At 45.0% G+C, this 14,028-nt stretch overlaps 1 protein-coding gene and 1 long non-coding RNA gene across 7 annotated transcripts in view; one reads left to right on the top strand and one right to left on the bottom strand.

Annotated features, from left to right (window-relative positions):
• Positions 1 to 11,508, bottom strand: part of HECTD2 (HECT domain E3 ubiquitin protein ligase 2) — a 146,176-nt gene extending 134,668 nt beyond the window's left edge. The window contains exon 1 of the mRNA XM_068255639.1: positions 10,933 to 11,508. Coding sequence (XP_068111740.1) covers positions 10,933 to 11,070 — 138 coding nt within the window. The 5' untranslated portion in view covers positions 11,071 to 11,508. The remainder of the gene's footprint in view (positions 1 to 10,932) is intronic.
• Positions 1 to 14,028, top strand: part of LOC137534238 (uncharacterized) — a 372,799-nt gene that overhangs the window by 246,537 nt on the left and 112,234 nt on the right. The gene's annotated exons all lie outside the window — the stretch shown is intronic.

Here is a 14,028-nt window from a genome sequence, read left to right on the forward strand (position 1 = left end):
CACGCGGTGAATGGGACGTAGAGCTTACGTCCGGTCAGAACCGCAGCGCCACCCACCCGACGTAGATTTAAACTGCGTCGGTCCGCATTTGGTTAACAAACACAAACAAAAACAATACAAGGACATACAGTGGGCCTGATTCACAAAGCTGTGCAAAGCGTTTGCACGCCTGTGAAAAGCCCTTTATCACGCCTAAACTCAGTGCAAAGGGTATCACGCCTAAAGTCTTTTAGGCGTGTTAACTGGGTTATCGCTGCTTTGTGAATCAGGCCCTTTGTATATTACAAGTCAAGGACAGTATGTAAGTTATGGTGGTAGTGAGCAGGGTGAGAAGTGTTCATTTTCAGTTCTGTGGTGGTTACTTTCAAGTCCTAGCAGCTCTAGCATGGTTCTGCATTAAGCATGGCTGCCGCCTGAGGAAAAAAGCTGTTTCTGTGTCTAGCCGTTTTAGTTGCGATTGACCGGAATCTTACTCCTGAAGGCATGCGCTGGAAGATGGAGTGAGCTGGGTGGGAGGGGTCAGAGGCAATTTTGGTTGCTCTCTTTCTGCACCTGCTAGCGTAAAGATCCTGCAGGGACGGTAACCTACAGCCAATCATCCTTTCCGCTGATCTTATGATTTGCTGCAGCCTCCCCTTTTTCTAATGCTGAGCAAGAGCCGAACCATACAGTCATAGATGAGGTCATGGTGCATTCGATGATTGCAGTATACAACTGCACCATTCAATTTTGTGGTAGGCCAAACTTTTTCAGCTTCTGTAGGTGGTACATCCTCTGTTGTGCTTTCTTGACGATAGCGGCAGTATTGTTGTCCCATTTTAGAACCTTGAATGACTCTACCTGGGTTCTTGTGGATCCATTTATGGTTAAGGGGAGTTGCTAGGGGGAGATCTCCTACAGTCTATTATTAATAGTTAGTATTTATTTAGTGCCAACATTTTCCACAGCGCTTTACAGATCTAGTCTTGTAGTCTTATCACTAAAAGTGCCTGTAGATAGCTTGACTTGGCAGCCAATCAACCATCTGATTTGATAATTATAATCAAACCAGATGAAATTCAGTGCCGCCAAGAGCATGCCCGATTGACGATGCAGTCGATATCAGACCGAAATTGGTCGGATGTATTGATCGGACGTGCTGGGAAATCTTGGGCCGACTAGTTCAATTGGGTGGACGGCGGCCCCAATGAAGGATCATGCAGGCATAAGATCATGGACGCCTCTGGATTATCCAACTTTTAAACTGAAAATGAAAAATATTGCACTGCCAGAGAGCTCTATTTACCTTCAGTAGTACTACACATGCAATTAAGTATCTCAACAGTTTCTTTTTAGTTCAGTTACTGTGCTGCATTTCCTAGAATGATGCAACAAATAGACTTTGGCTACAATGTGATACTAACCAATCAGTAAACATCAGCCTCATTTATGCTGCATTTCCACTTGTGCGATGCGGAATCGCCGGGAAATCGCCGCAGACAATCGCATAGGGGTACGATTTTGCATGCGTTTTTTTCCCGTGATTTCGCATGCGATTTCGCATAGGGTCGTAGGTGGGCGATTTTAACCATGTCACTGCCTGTGTAAATTAACATTACCTCCTATGCGAAATCGCATGCGAAATCGCGGGGGAAAACGCATGCCAAACCCGCATGCGATTTCCCTATTAAGATACATTGTATGCGATTCGCTTAGCGGTGTGCGGGGAGCGAATTCTGACGGCTCTGCCGTGCAGATTTTCCCCGCACACAAAAACGCTCAGCACAACGCACAAGTGGAAACAGGCCCATCCACTTGTATTGGCTGTGCGAATCCGCATGCGGACAACGCATGCAGATTCGCTATAGTGGAAATGAGCCCTTACAGGAAATCTGCACAGAACTATGATGGATCTTAAAGCACATTAGCTTTTGCCAACGGAACCGGTCATACGGTTCCTTTGTCCGTTCCGCGAAACGGACAAAAAAAAAGCAGCACGACCCAATTTTCTGGACCGTTTCGCTCAGCGGAACGGAAACGGAAGGTTTTGCAGCTACATAGGAACAATAGAAAACTGACAGTTTACAGCACACTACCTGTAAAAACTGACAGTTTTTACCTGATCCTGATGGCTGGATCCGTATGGCCGGCTCCGCAAAAAAAACGCAGATGTGAACTGGGCGTAATTGTCTTGCTGTGTGTCTAGTTGGCATGTCAATCGTTTTGCTTCTGTGGTTTGAATCGAATCCACAGCAAGCGTGGAACCAGTCAGATGAGGCAAAACACGTAAGCCCTGATCGAAAACCATTCTCTACCATGGGATGTTTTTTCACCGTGGGCCTCATTCAATGAAAAAAAAAAAATCTGCCTTAATTATTAAAACTAGTACACTGTAGCAAACAAACGTAGTCCGGCACTCAAATGCTTAGGCTACTTGCACACCAAGACGTTGCGTTAGGTGCCACGTTAAGGTTGCATAACGTGCACCTAACACAACGTATGGTGCTGCAAGATAGGACGGTAGAGTGAGCCGCGTTAGGCGGCTCAATCCCTATAAGGTCTCCCAGAGTGGCGCTGATTGGCCGGCGGGACCACGTGATGCGGAGCGAGACACTCCGCATCACGTGGTCCTGCCGGCCAATCAGCTGCCGCCAGTGCAGTGAATATTAAGTAGCCATGTGCGCGGCTACTGTAGCTGGCTCTCCCCGCCTCCTCTCTGCCCCCCACTGAGCATGTGCAAACAGTCTAACGCGGCTATAGCCGCTCTAACGCCGTAGCATGCTGCACTTTCGGGAGAACGTGCAGCGTTACATGTAACGCAACGTGGGCTGTGTGAACAGCCCACTTGTGTTACATTGCTGTGCGTTGGGGGAGCGTTACAGGCGCACTAACGTGCGCCTGTAACGTCCCTGTGTGTAAGCAGCCTTACTCTTGGGGGTTTGAGGGCTCCGCTCAAAAAGCACCTGTCGCATGTATAACTTAATGTTTCTCCTAAAAATCCCCACCACTCTTGAACAAAGACCTTCACATAGGCTCACTGTCCAATATAGGAGGCGTGCAGCAAGTAGGGTCAGTGCAGAGCACAACAAAACGCTTAACACATGTGAAGAAAAAGTACTGTGCACCTGTCTCCTTGTTTGATCTGCTGTTTATTTCCTTTGCACAGCCTATAGCATACAGTAATGACAAGTGTGGATAGACAACGTCAAACCTGTACTGTAGAAGGTGCTGCGGTGGTTGAGGGAAGGGTGACCAGGGGCAGCACACTAATTATTAAAACGCCCTCTGTTGGCTGATCAAACCCCTGTGATTTTGGTAGGGGGTGCAGGTATAAAAAAAAATTCTTCTTTTGGCACATGGGTTAGGATGCTACATTTATGCATACGGGTGGGCAGTTTGTGTTGCTTTAGGTGATCATATCAAGCCCCACACTTCACTTTTTGCCTACTAAGTGCTTAAGTTTAATATAGTTATTTAACTTAAATAAAAAGACAAATACCAGAAAAAAAAGTTTCTATCAATGTTCCTACCATAATCTAAATCATACAAGCTGTCGCAATCCTTGTAATCCTGTGGTGTCTGGGGTAAATCGTGACTGAACGCTCTCTGCTACCTGTCCACATTGCTGCATCCCTTCCATAAAACTGATCACGACAGAAGCCTCCACATCAGCATCGTTGAATTTCAGAATCATATTCATATTTATTTTGCCAAGTGTAGCAGTTGCCACACTCGAAGTGGTTTGTGGTACACACCGGAATTGGGCCTAGTGCAAATTTACATACAATGAGAAGCAGGTGTAGTGCAAAAATACATTTCCAAGTAAAGAAAAAGACACATGCCTGAATTCACTAAGCTTATCTCCTGTCTTTTAATAACGTTTCTATAGTTATCACCATGGTGACAAGGGATGTAGTATTCAGGAAACATTTTACCTCTGGCAAACCTAACGTTTACTCTTCTGTCTTTAAGTTAACTCTTCAATCCTTAAAATAACTCCAAAATTCTAACATTAAAGACAGGCTCTAACATTAAAGACAGGCTGTTAATTAACTGGGTGTGAAAATAACTACAGAGGATGTAACTTAACAACAGAGGGGGTAACTTAAGGAATTAGGAGATAAGATAACTCTCTCACTGTGTGATGGTAAGTTAACTCTTGCCTTATTATCTCCAGCATGATCTTAGTGAATTGAGGCCATAGACTAAAAACATACATGTCGATAGTGGCCTGTGTACAATAATACAAGGGGACCAAGATCCACGCTTGGGGGCCTTGCTGTGTGAGGAGCTTGAGTTCAGAAGAAGCACTGCTTGGGGGGGGGGGGGGGGGGGGGTGAGTGAGTTCTTGTGTCTGGAGGTTTTGATGGGAATAGTTCTGTAGTGGCGGCCTAAACGCATGCGATTAAACAAGCGGCTGCCGGGGTGGTGGGGAATCCTGTACGATCCTGTTTGCCCTGGTTCTAAGCCTGAATGCGGTCGAGTGGTGGCAGGGGTGTGCCAATGATTCTTTCCGTTTCATAAATTAATCTTTGTAGTCTGAACTTGTCCCTGGTGGTAGCGCCTGCATACCATACGATGATAGAGGGTTGCCCATTGGTCCGTTCATCCAGACCAATAAGAATCCTCGGAAAGAATTTCCACCAAAAAGACACCATTCAATGCAACCCGAGCAATAAAGAGGTCTCTCTACGCTCTGACATCATGAAAAGCAATGTGATGTACGCATGGAAATAGCACACTGATTTTTTGGGACATGTCTTTCCTGCAGTCACTCAATGATAGGAGATTTCTCTATAAATGCCTCAGTATACTGGTCCAAGTGTGATGAAATTTGAAACCAATCCATACAGGGATGACAAAGGTGTACAGTGAGACCATTTACAATGCAATATGAAAGGGAGAACACCTCAGAGGCAGCGGGAATATCTCTGAAGCACATTGTTGAGAAAGTCGGCACACGCTGTAGCTAGTTAACAATTAGTATAAGTGCAGAGTAATACCATATATACAAGCTGGGCATGATATAATGGTACCTTTAAAATGGGGTTAAAATAAATAATGTAGGTATATTGGTGACCAGAGACATTTCATATACATAAAGTGTGCTTAACCTCCCTGGCGGTTAATTTTTTTTTTTCAAATAGGAAAAAATCCTTTTTTTAAAAAACTTTTTTTTTTTGTTTCATGTAAAGCTACCAGAGTTGTAGCTACATGAAACACCACTAGAGGGCGCATGTGTCCCTCTAGTGCGATCGTCGCCGGCACTAATAGCAAACAGGGGAGCGCGTATATAACGCGTTCCCCTGTTTGGCTTCTCCTGTCGCCATGGCGACGATCGGAATGACGTCATGGACGTCAACCGACGTCCTGACGTCAGGCGCACACGATCCAGCCCATAGCGCTGCCCGGAACTCATTGGTCCGGGCAGCGCAGGGCTCTGGCGGGGGGGCCCTCTTTCGCCGCTGCGTGCGGGCGATTGCTGCAGAGCGGCGGCGATCAAGCTGTGCGCGCGGCTAGCAAAGTGCTGGCTGCGCGCACAGCACTTCGAATGGGGCGAATCGCCCCAATAGAGCCGGAGAAATCCTCCTGCGCGGCATAGCCCGAGCTCAGCTCGGGCTTACCACCAGGGAGGTTAAAGGACCACAATCGCCAAAATCGTAACATTTAAAGGGACTCCGAGCTGTAATTAAAATCAAAATCTGAACTTACCTGGGGCTTTCTCCAGCCCACCGTAGGTCGGGAGGCCCCTCGACGTCCATCTGGCTCGTCTCCCAGGGCCTGGTCAGAAATGGCTCCCCGGCGGCTCCAGGCGACACTGGGCCCGAGTGTTGGGCTCCTCTTCCTGAAAGGTTTTGTCAGTCGTCACCACGTCGGCCGCCTCGCCTCATCACAGTACGGCGCATGCACGATTTAAACAGCGCATGCGCAGTACTGTCACGCCTGCCGCCGTGATGATGCGAGGCGGCAGGCGGTGTGTAAACATATACAAACAGGAAATGCATTTCTTCCAGAGTAAAATGAGCCATGAATTACTCCTCTCAGGTGTTGCTGTCACTTACAGCATGTAGTAGAAATCTGACAGAACCGACAGGTTTCGGGCTAGTCCAGTGATCTGCAAACTCGGCTCACCAGCTGTTAAGGAACTACAAGTCCCACAATGCATTTGCCTGTATGAATCACGGCTGTCTGTCAGACTCCTGCAATGCATTGTGGGACTTGTAGTTCTTTAACAGCTGGAGCGCCAAGTTTGCAGATCACTGGGCTAGTCCATCTCTCCACAGGGGATTCTCAACATGGCCTTTATTCTTTATAAAGACACTAGTTGAAAAAGATTTATAAAAAAAGATGCTGGCCTGTCTCTGTACTCACTGTACACCTTTTTTGGCAGTTAGGCGGTGCAACTGCCTTTCACTTAGTGCTTTCGAAACTAAACAAAATCATGAGAATCCCCATGAGGACATGGGCTAGTAGTCCAAAACCTGTCGGTTCTGTCAGATTTCTACTACTTGCTGTAAGTGACAGCAACATAGGAGAAAAGTAATTTATGGCTCATTTTACTCTGGAAAAAATGTACTTCCTATTTGTATATGTTTACATGTATTTTAAATGTAATGTTGTGCGTCTCGGAGACACACGCTGGCACTTGTTCTGATGCGAATATGCATCCACATCTAGCTCAGCCACGGCTATGGGGATCTGCATGTGTGATGCGAAAAAATGCTGCCAACCGTCCCTTTTTACCCCACATGCAAATTCGGAAGAAGCTTATTGATTTTAATGGCTGCAATTACCTGTCTGCATTTACTTGTTGGAAATTACTCTGATTCGCCCCTAGTGGAAATGAGCCCGAAAAAAAAAACACCTTTGCTTTTAAGTTCATCAGTTTTTTTGTTTTTTTTTAATTATCTTCATAAAATATTAATAAGCGTTCTTTTAATAAAAATATATTATTATACCATGTTTAATAAGTGTTGACACTTTCTGAAGCACTTTACAGACCACATCAATTTATGTCAGCAACTGTCCCTCAGCGGAGCTCACAATCTAATCGCTATCCTAGCCCTGGTCTTTGATAATTTACCTACAGGCATCAGCTGCTTCTTTGTAGCAGAAGAGCTAATTAACTACATACAAAAGAGTTTGCACTATTACCCTTTGGATTTTCAAGCATCCAGCTATCCATATCTCAACCAAGCTCTTGATAAAAATATTTGGTTGGCATAAAGGCTGCTAGCCCTGTGCCCACATCTGCTGGAAGGCATCTAATCTCCAAGCTCCATTCAGAGGCACAGAAAAGCGAGGATGCACAATCCGTGACCTATAAATAGCTCAGAGAGGCAGTAAAGAGTAGATTTATGCTGCCCGCTTCTGTTTGCTCCTGCTCGCTACTGGTCTCATTTGTATTACCGCCACGTCCTTTCTCATCAGATTAGATACCAAATGAAAGCCTGGCCCATCAATGCTCCCTGGAGCTGCGATCATGCTGTAACAAACGGCAGCCATTCTCTTCACAGAAAGGGGTCTTTGGTAGTTGTTACAATCACATCACAAGCAAGCTTCTTTAAAAAAAAAAAAAAAGACTTGAAGTGTGGAGTAGCCCATAGCAACCAACAACTGCAACTTTATTCAGTTGACCTATTATTAACAATGAATAATATTTGCACAGTGGCATTGTGGTAAGCGCTCTTGCCTTGGAGCGCTGGGTCCCTGGCCAGGGCACTGCCTGCATGGAGTTTGTATGTTCTCCCCATGTCTACATGGGTTTCATCTGGGCACTCCGGTTTCATCCCACAAACATACAGTTAAAGAGGAACTGTGCCCAAGAATTTAACTTCATCCCAATCAGTAGCTGATACCCCCTTTCCCATGAGAAATCTATTGCTTTTCTCAGACAGATCATCAGGGGGCTCTGCATGGCTGATATTGTGGTGAAACCCCTTCCACAGTGTGATGTCAGGACCATGGTCCTTACAGTTTCCTGTCTGTGAACCTCATTGCATTGTGGGAAATAATAGACGTTTACAGCTGGGTTCAACTGCCAAAAAAAAAAACAAGCAGCAACTCCTTCCACTGACATCACCTTCCAGCAGTAGAAATGTCACCGTGTGGTAAATGTCAGAATGTAAATCAGGGAGAGGAAAGATTTTACAATGGGAAAACACTGACCAAATTATTTATACATAATTATTGTAAAAATAAAGCCCTTTTTTATGACTTTATTTTCACTGGAGTTCCTCTTTAAGTTAATTGGCTTACTCTTAAATTGGCCCTAGACTATGATACGTACACTGCATGATACATTAATAGACATATGACAATGGTAGGGGTTGTGAGCTCCTCTGAGGGACCATTAAAGAGGAACTCCAGTGAAAATACTGTAATAACTGCTTCATTTTTACAATAATTATGTATAAATGATTTAGTCAGTGTTTTACCCATTGTAAAATCTTTTAAATCCCTGATTTACATTCTGACATTTATTACATGGTGACATTTTTACTGTTGGCAGGTGATGTAGCTGCTGCATGCTTTTTTGGCAGCTGGAAACAGCTGTAAATAGCTATTTCTCACAATGCAACAAGGTTCACAGACAGGAAACTGCCAGTAGTACCACGGTCCTCAGAGTTTCTTGTGGGAGGGGTTTCACCACAATATCAGCCATACAGCGCCCACTGATGGTTTGTTTGTGAAAAGGAATAGATTTCTCATGTAAAAGGGGGTATCAGCTACTGATTGGGATAGTTCAATTCTTGGTCGGAGTGTCTCTTTAAGTCACAAGACAATATACTCTGTACAGCACTGTGGAAGATGTTAGCGCTATAAATCCTAAATAATAATATGTATTGTTAACGCTGTATCAGTCTTTCTATTGCTATAAAACAATATAACAGAGTATTTAAAAAAATTATATTATTTGGCTTATCAGTCTACACAGCCAATCACTGTGCTTTTCCAGTTTCACAGACTAGAATAATAAAGTTATAACATTCTGGCTTCAGTCACTTCCTTTGCAGCCACTGACTAAAACATCTAACCTATTATATAAGGCTGTACTTGGGCAATTTGTCATCCAAGTCATAATGTTGTGAGTCTTCAAAATAACACCAAAGCTTAGGGAATGTCAACAGTAACGGGAAGCGATGAAATCACCCCTGGCCCGTGGAGCCAAAAGCTACACTGTAAACCCAACAGCCATTTCTGATGCCATCTGAACACACCATGAATGCCTCAAGTGAAAGCCAAAATTCTCAGCACAAATTAAATACTGGTGGATTTCTGTGCCTCTGAAGCGTAGGCTCTCCTCATAGGGTAGTTGCACCCCTGCGGTACTTAGATGAGGCTCAGTAGGTACTCAACCTTGTCACAGTCAAGAAATTATAGTTGCTTTTCAAATAAAAAAATGCTAAATCATACATCAACCACCCTAAATACATTTCTATTTCACCAAAAGCAGTGAGAAAAGTTTGCAAATATTTATACTTATACTGCAAAGAAATACACAGATGTCAAGAGGTACTAGAGGGGGATATTACCATTTACCCACAGTAAGGGGATACTTGGAAAATGTGGTCTTTCATAAAGGGGGGTACATGCTGCAATACTGTTGACAAACATTGTTTTAAAGTGGACCTGAACTCTTACACAGGACAGAAGGAAAACAGAGAAATGCACCCTGTATATTTTTAAAGAGTTTGTCTAATTCCCCCTCATCAGTGACTCATGAAAAGTTGTAATTTGATCTATTCAGCTGTGTCAGCCATGGCAGAGCAGCTACTTTGTAAATATGTCTACTTCCATGAAATAAGGAAGTAAACACACTGCAGGATTTGTATCAGCTGTAACAAAGATATGTTTTTCTTTAAAGGTCATTATGCTGTTGCATAGAGGAAGTTTTGAGTTCAGTTGCACTTTAAAAATGGTATTTAAAGTCACAGTGCAGCACTGCAGAGAAACAAATCCAGATTTTACAGGGATTAGGATGCTAATACTTTATAGGCTAGCACTTTTGGAAGTGAAATTAGGCTGAAACTTAAGACTATAACAATGCTCAAAAAATGCCTCTTGATTTACTAATAAACAATTTGGTGTTAATAAAAATATATAAATATAAATAGCAAATCGTCAGTTACACAAAATCTCACTTTATGGATGTAATTATAAAGCTATGCAAACAGCACATGCAGCTAAACCAAAGCTAGAATTATAACAAACGGTATCTGATGTAAAGCACCTTATGGTGTTTCTGCTAATTTTAATACAATAAGGTGGGAAAGAGATTGTCAATAACAGCCATAGTAGTCATTCAGAGACCTATCTCAAATCTCATTTCATCAACACAATTTATTCAGATCTGAGATCAGCCATTGATTTAAAAAAAGAGTGCAGGACCAACCACTAAACCTGAGAATTCTGCAACAATAAAGTTGTGTGTAGATGATATTCCTGTGATTTGTATGAGATTTACATGGCTTATACAGATACAGGCTGCAGGAGGGACAGCTTGTAATGACAATGCAGCACTCTGTTCACCAATCTGTCAATCACAGCCATCCTGGTCTCGCTATTCTCTAGAAAACAGACCAGTAAAGGTGCATACACAAGCAATTTTGATTGCCCAATCTTACTGCCTCCATGTAGTACAAAGTCAATAGGTTTTAATTCTATGGAAATGGATGCACAGATTGTATAGGTACACTTTCATACTATATAGGAGCAAGAAGTTTAGAAGTGGTCAAATTGACCAATGCACAATTAGATGTGTGTACCAGCGAACAGGTTGCAACACAATTTGGCATAACAGCAATAACAGTAAGTAGTAGCTATAGAAGGAGATCTGCTCCAGGCAGGGCAGACTTTCTGTGCACAGGTCCTCCTGATAGGTAAGGATGAGGGATGCTGCAGAGTGGATGAGCACAGGGCAATAAGTGAGAGATAAGTGATGATAGTTACCCCAGAGGATGCACTGGCTGCACACAGGATGGGAGGCAGCTTGTCTCTGGATCTCTCCTCTTGGGATCCCTGCTGCTGCTCCTCTCCCATCTGGCTGTCAGATCCGGCGGACGGGGAGCTCTGCACAGACATCCTCATCAGAGCGCCAGGAGGAGGAGGAGGCTGAGGATCTCACAGCAGCAGCTGCAGCAGAGTGGCTGTGCCTCCTGCTAGGCGAGCCACTGGCCAGTCCATCGGGGCTAGCAGCGGCAGGTGAACTGCAGAGCCCTCCATCCCTCCGCACAGACTCTCAGCTCTCCCCCTGCGGCATGGAGCTGCTCTTCCCTGCCCATGAAAGGAGCTATAGTAGTCCCATAGACGCCATGTTGTTTATAAGATGTTCCTGGAGACCAGCTTGGAGACAAGGGGGTGTCTTTTTCGGGGGCCGAGGTACGCCTCTTGCGCAGGGGATGCTGCACTTTCTCTCCGGCGGCTGCTGCGTAGGTTGCGTAGACTGCGCGTTGGTGAATGGCAGGGAGCGCGGAGCAAGCAGCAGTGTCAATGGAGCGGATCCCTCCCAGCGGCTGGCAGGCAGCTAGTGATCGCACACCCAGCCTGGGTCAGTGCCAGGGCTGCCCCCTTCTGGCCAGCACGGCACCCTCCTCTCCCCTCAGGCCAGAGGCTGGTGGGAAGGCTGCATGTGCCAGCAGTTCCTCTTCCTCTAGGATGGGGGCTGCAGATTGGCACAGACAGGGAGATGACATAGTTTCAGACTGTGCTCATATCCTGATCAGCCAAACGCAATATAACCACTTCATCTCCACGCAAGTGAAGCATCCTGTGTCACTGAACGCTTTGGGGAGAATGTGTAATAAGGGGAAGGCAGAAGAGATGTAGGGGGAAAGTTCTGGATTTCTAGAAAGAAAATCACGATATAAACTTATATTAAATCTCAGCAGCTTGAACTAAGTTAACTTTTTATTATTATTCTGTATTTATATAGTATAGCGCCGGCAACATCTTCTGCAGCGCTTTACAGAGTACATACTCTTCTTGTCACTAACTGTCCCTCAGAGGAGCTCATTTTTAGGGGGAAGCCAATTAACTTACTGTATCTGTATGTTTTGGGGATGTGGGAGGAAACTGGAGTTCCCAGAGGAAACCCACGCAAACGCAGGGAGAATAGTGCTCTGACTGACATTAAAGGGGGGACCCAGCACTGCAAGGTGAGAGTGCTAACCGCTACGCCACCAGGGCTGTGCAGAAGATCCTTAAAGTGTACTAGAGCAGTGTTTCTCAACATTTTACTGGTATGTACCCCTTTTAAAACCCTGTACTCACCTAGTACCCCCTAGCATAGTAAACATTATCACAAGTACCCCTTGACAAATATATATTTGATCGTAGTACATGCAAATTGGTTATAAACACTTTCCAAGCATTTACTATTGCTTTTAATTAGCAAAAATATTCATTTGGTATTGTTTAAATAAGATTTATCATTTTCTTAAACTCAAAATTTGTTATTATTGGTAAAGTTTATCAAGCCGAGTACCCCCTGGAACCATCAGAAGTACCCCCTGGGGTACGCGTACCACATGTTGAGAACCTAGGTACTAGAGCTCTCTAAAACAAAAATTTATATATAGCTGGGCAGGGCCGGATTTACCATAAGCCACTGTAGGCAATGCCTACAAGCGCCTGATGATGAAAAGGTGGCTCCCTCCCCCCCCCCCCCCACCCACCCTATACCTCCCTCCTTCCCTATGCAGAGTCCTGATGAGAGTGTAAATAAGATTACTCACCCAACTCTCTGGCATTCCACTGACAAGATCTCCCTTCAGTCAGGGGCACCTCTAGCTACTTAACACTGAGGTTCCTCTAGCTACCTAATATTTGGAAGCACCTCTAACTACTTAATGTCAAGGGTATTTCTGGTTACCTATTACTAAGGGACACCTGTAGCTACCTATGATGGGCAAGGCAAGTAGGGCAGAGGTGAAAAGCTGGGCTAACCAGCACATTTGCGGTTCGGTTTGGTGTTGGTTTTAAAGGTTCACGGTGGATGAAGTCTAAGGTGCCAGGACGTCTGTGCCTATAGGCTCCTGTGATATAAATCTGGGCCTGTACCTGGGGCTTCCTCCAGCCCTATACGCTCAGATCACTCCCACGCCATCGTCCTCCGATGTCTGCAGCTCCGGTACCGGGTCCCAGCACTTCCATCAGTCGGCTCCAGTCTACGCAGAAAAGTGCGCTCTTTGCATATCTCCAGCAGTTGCTGGAGAGATACTTAGAGGGCGCATTTCCCTTACGTCAGACTGGCTCCGAATGATGGAAGTGCGGAGGAGGGCGGCGTGGGAGTGATCCAAGCGGATGGGGCTGGAGGAACCTCCAGTATGTATGAAAACATTGTATTTTTTATTAGTGAGCTCTGAGTCCCTTTATGTGAGGGGTGTTCAAATGTAAAAAAGGGGCCCTATTTCAATCGTGGTAAACTGAGTAGTGATGATTGTGATCTGCTAATTATGCAAAATTCTATTTAAAGGTGCCCATACATTAGAACGTGTATGGGCAGATTCGACCAAGAGACAAATTTATCTCTAATCGAATCTGATTAGAGACAAATTTATCTCTAATCGAATCTGCCCATACACTACAGGCCGATTCCTGTCCGATTTCAGCATGAAATCATCAGGGAATCAGCTGAGCCGCCCCTGCCCAACCCGCCGCTGCCCCACAATGTATAAATGTATGTAATGTAGTGCATTTATACATTACCTGTCCTGTAGCAGCTTCCGCATGGTGTCCGTCCATCTCGCCGGGTAACAGCTGCATACACGCTAGCGGCGTGTATGCGGAACCCGGATATGGACGGAAACCGCGCGGAGGCTGACACCGGACAGGTAATGTATAATGCAACAGGACAGGTAATGTATAAATGCACTACACACTGCATAAATTTATACATTGCAGCGGCAGAGGTTTCGTCGTCTTGTCGCTCGTTCGCAAATCGGCCGCCGTACCGTCGCGCACCCACCCAACCAACCAACCTCGGCCCGAAATTTTTCAACATGTGCGATCGACTGTGCAGCCAATTTCAGTCCCGAAATTGGTCGC

The sequence above is a fragment of the Hyperolius riggenbachi genome, chromosome 10 (genome assembly GCF_040937935.1).
Source record: "Hyperolius riggenbachi isolate aHypRig1 chromosome 10, aHypRig1.pri, whole genome shotgun sequence".
NCBI lineage: Eukaryota > Metazoa > Chordata > Amphibia > Anura > Hyperoliidae > Hyperolius > Hyperolius riggenbachi.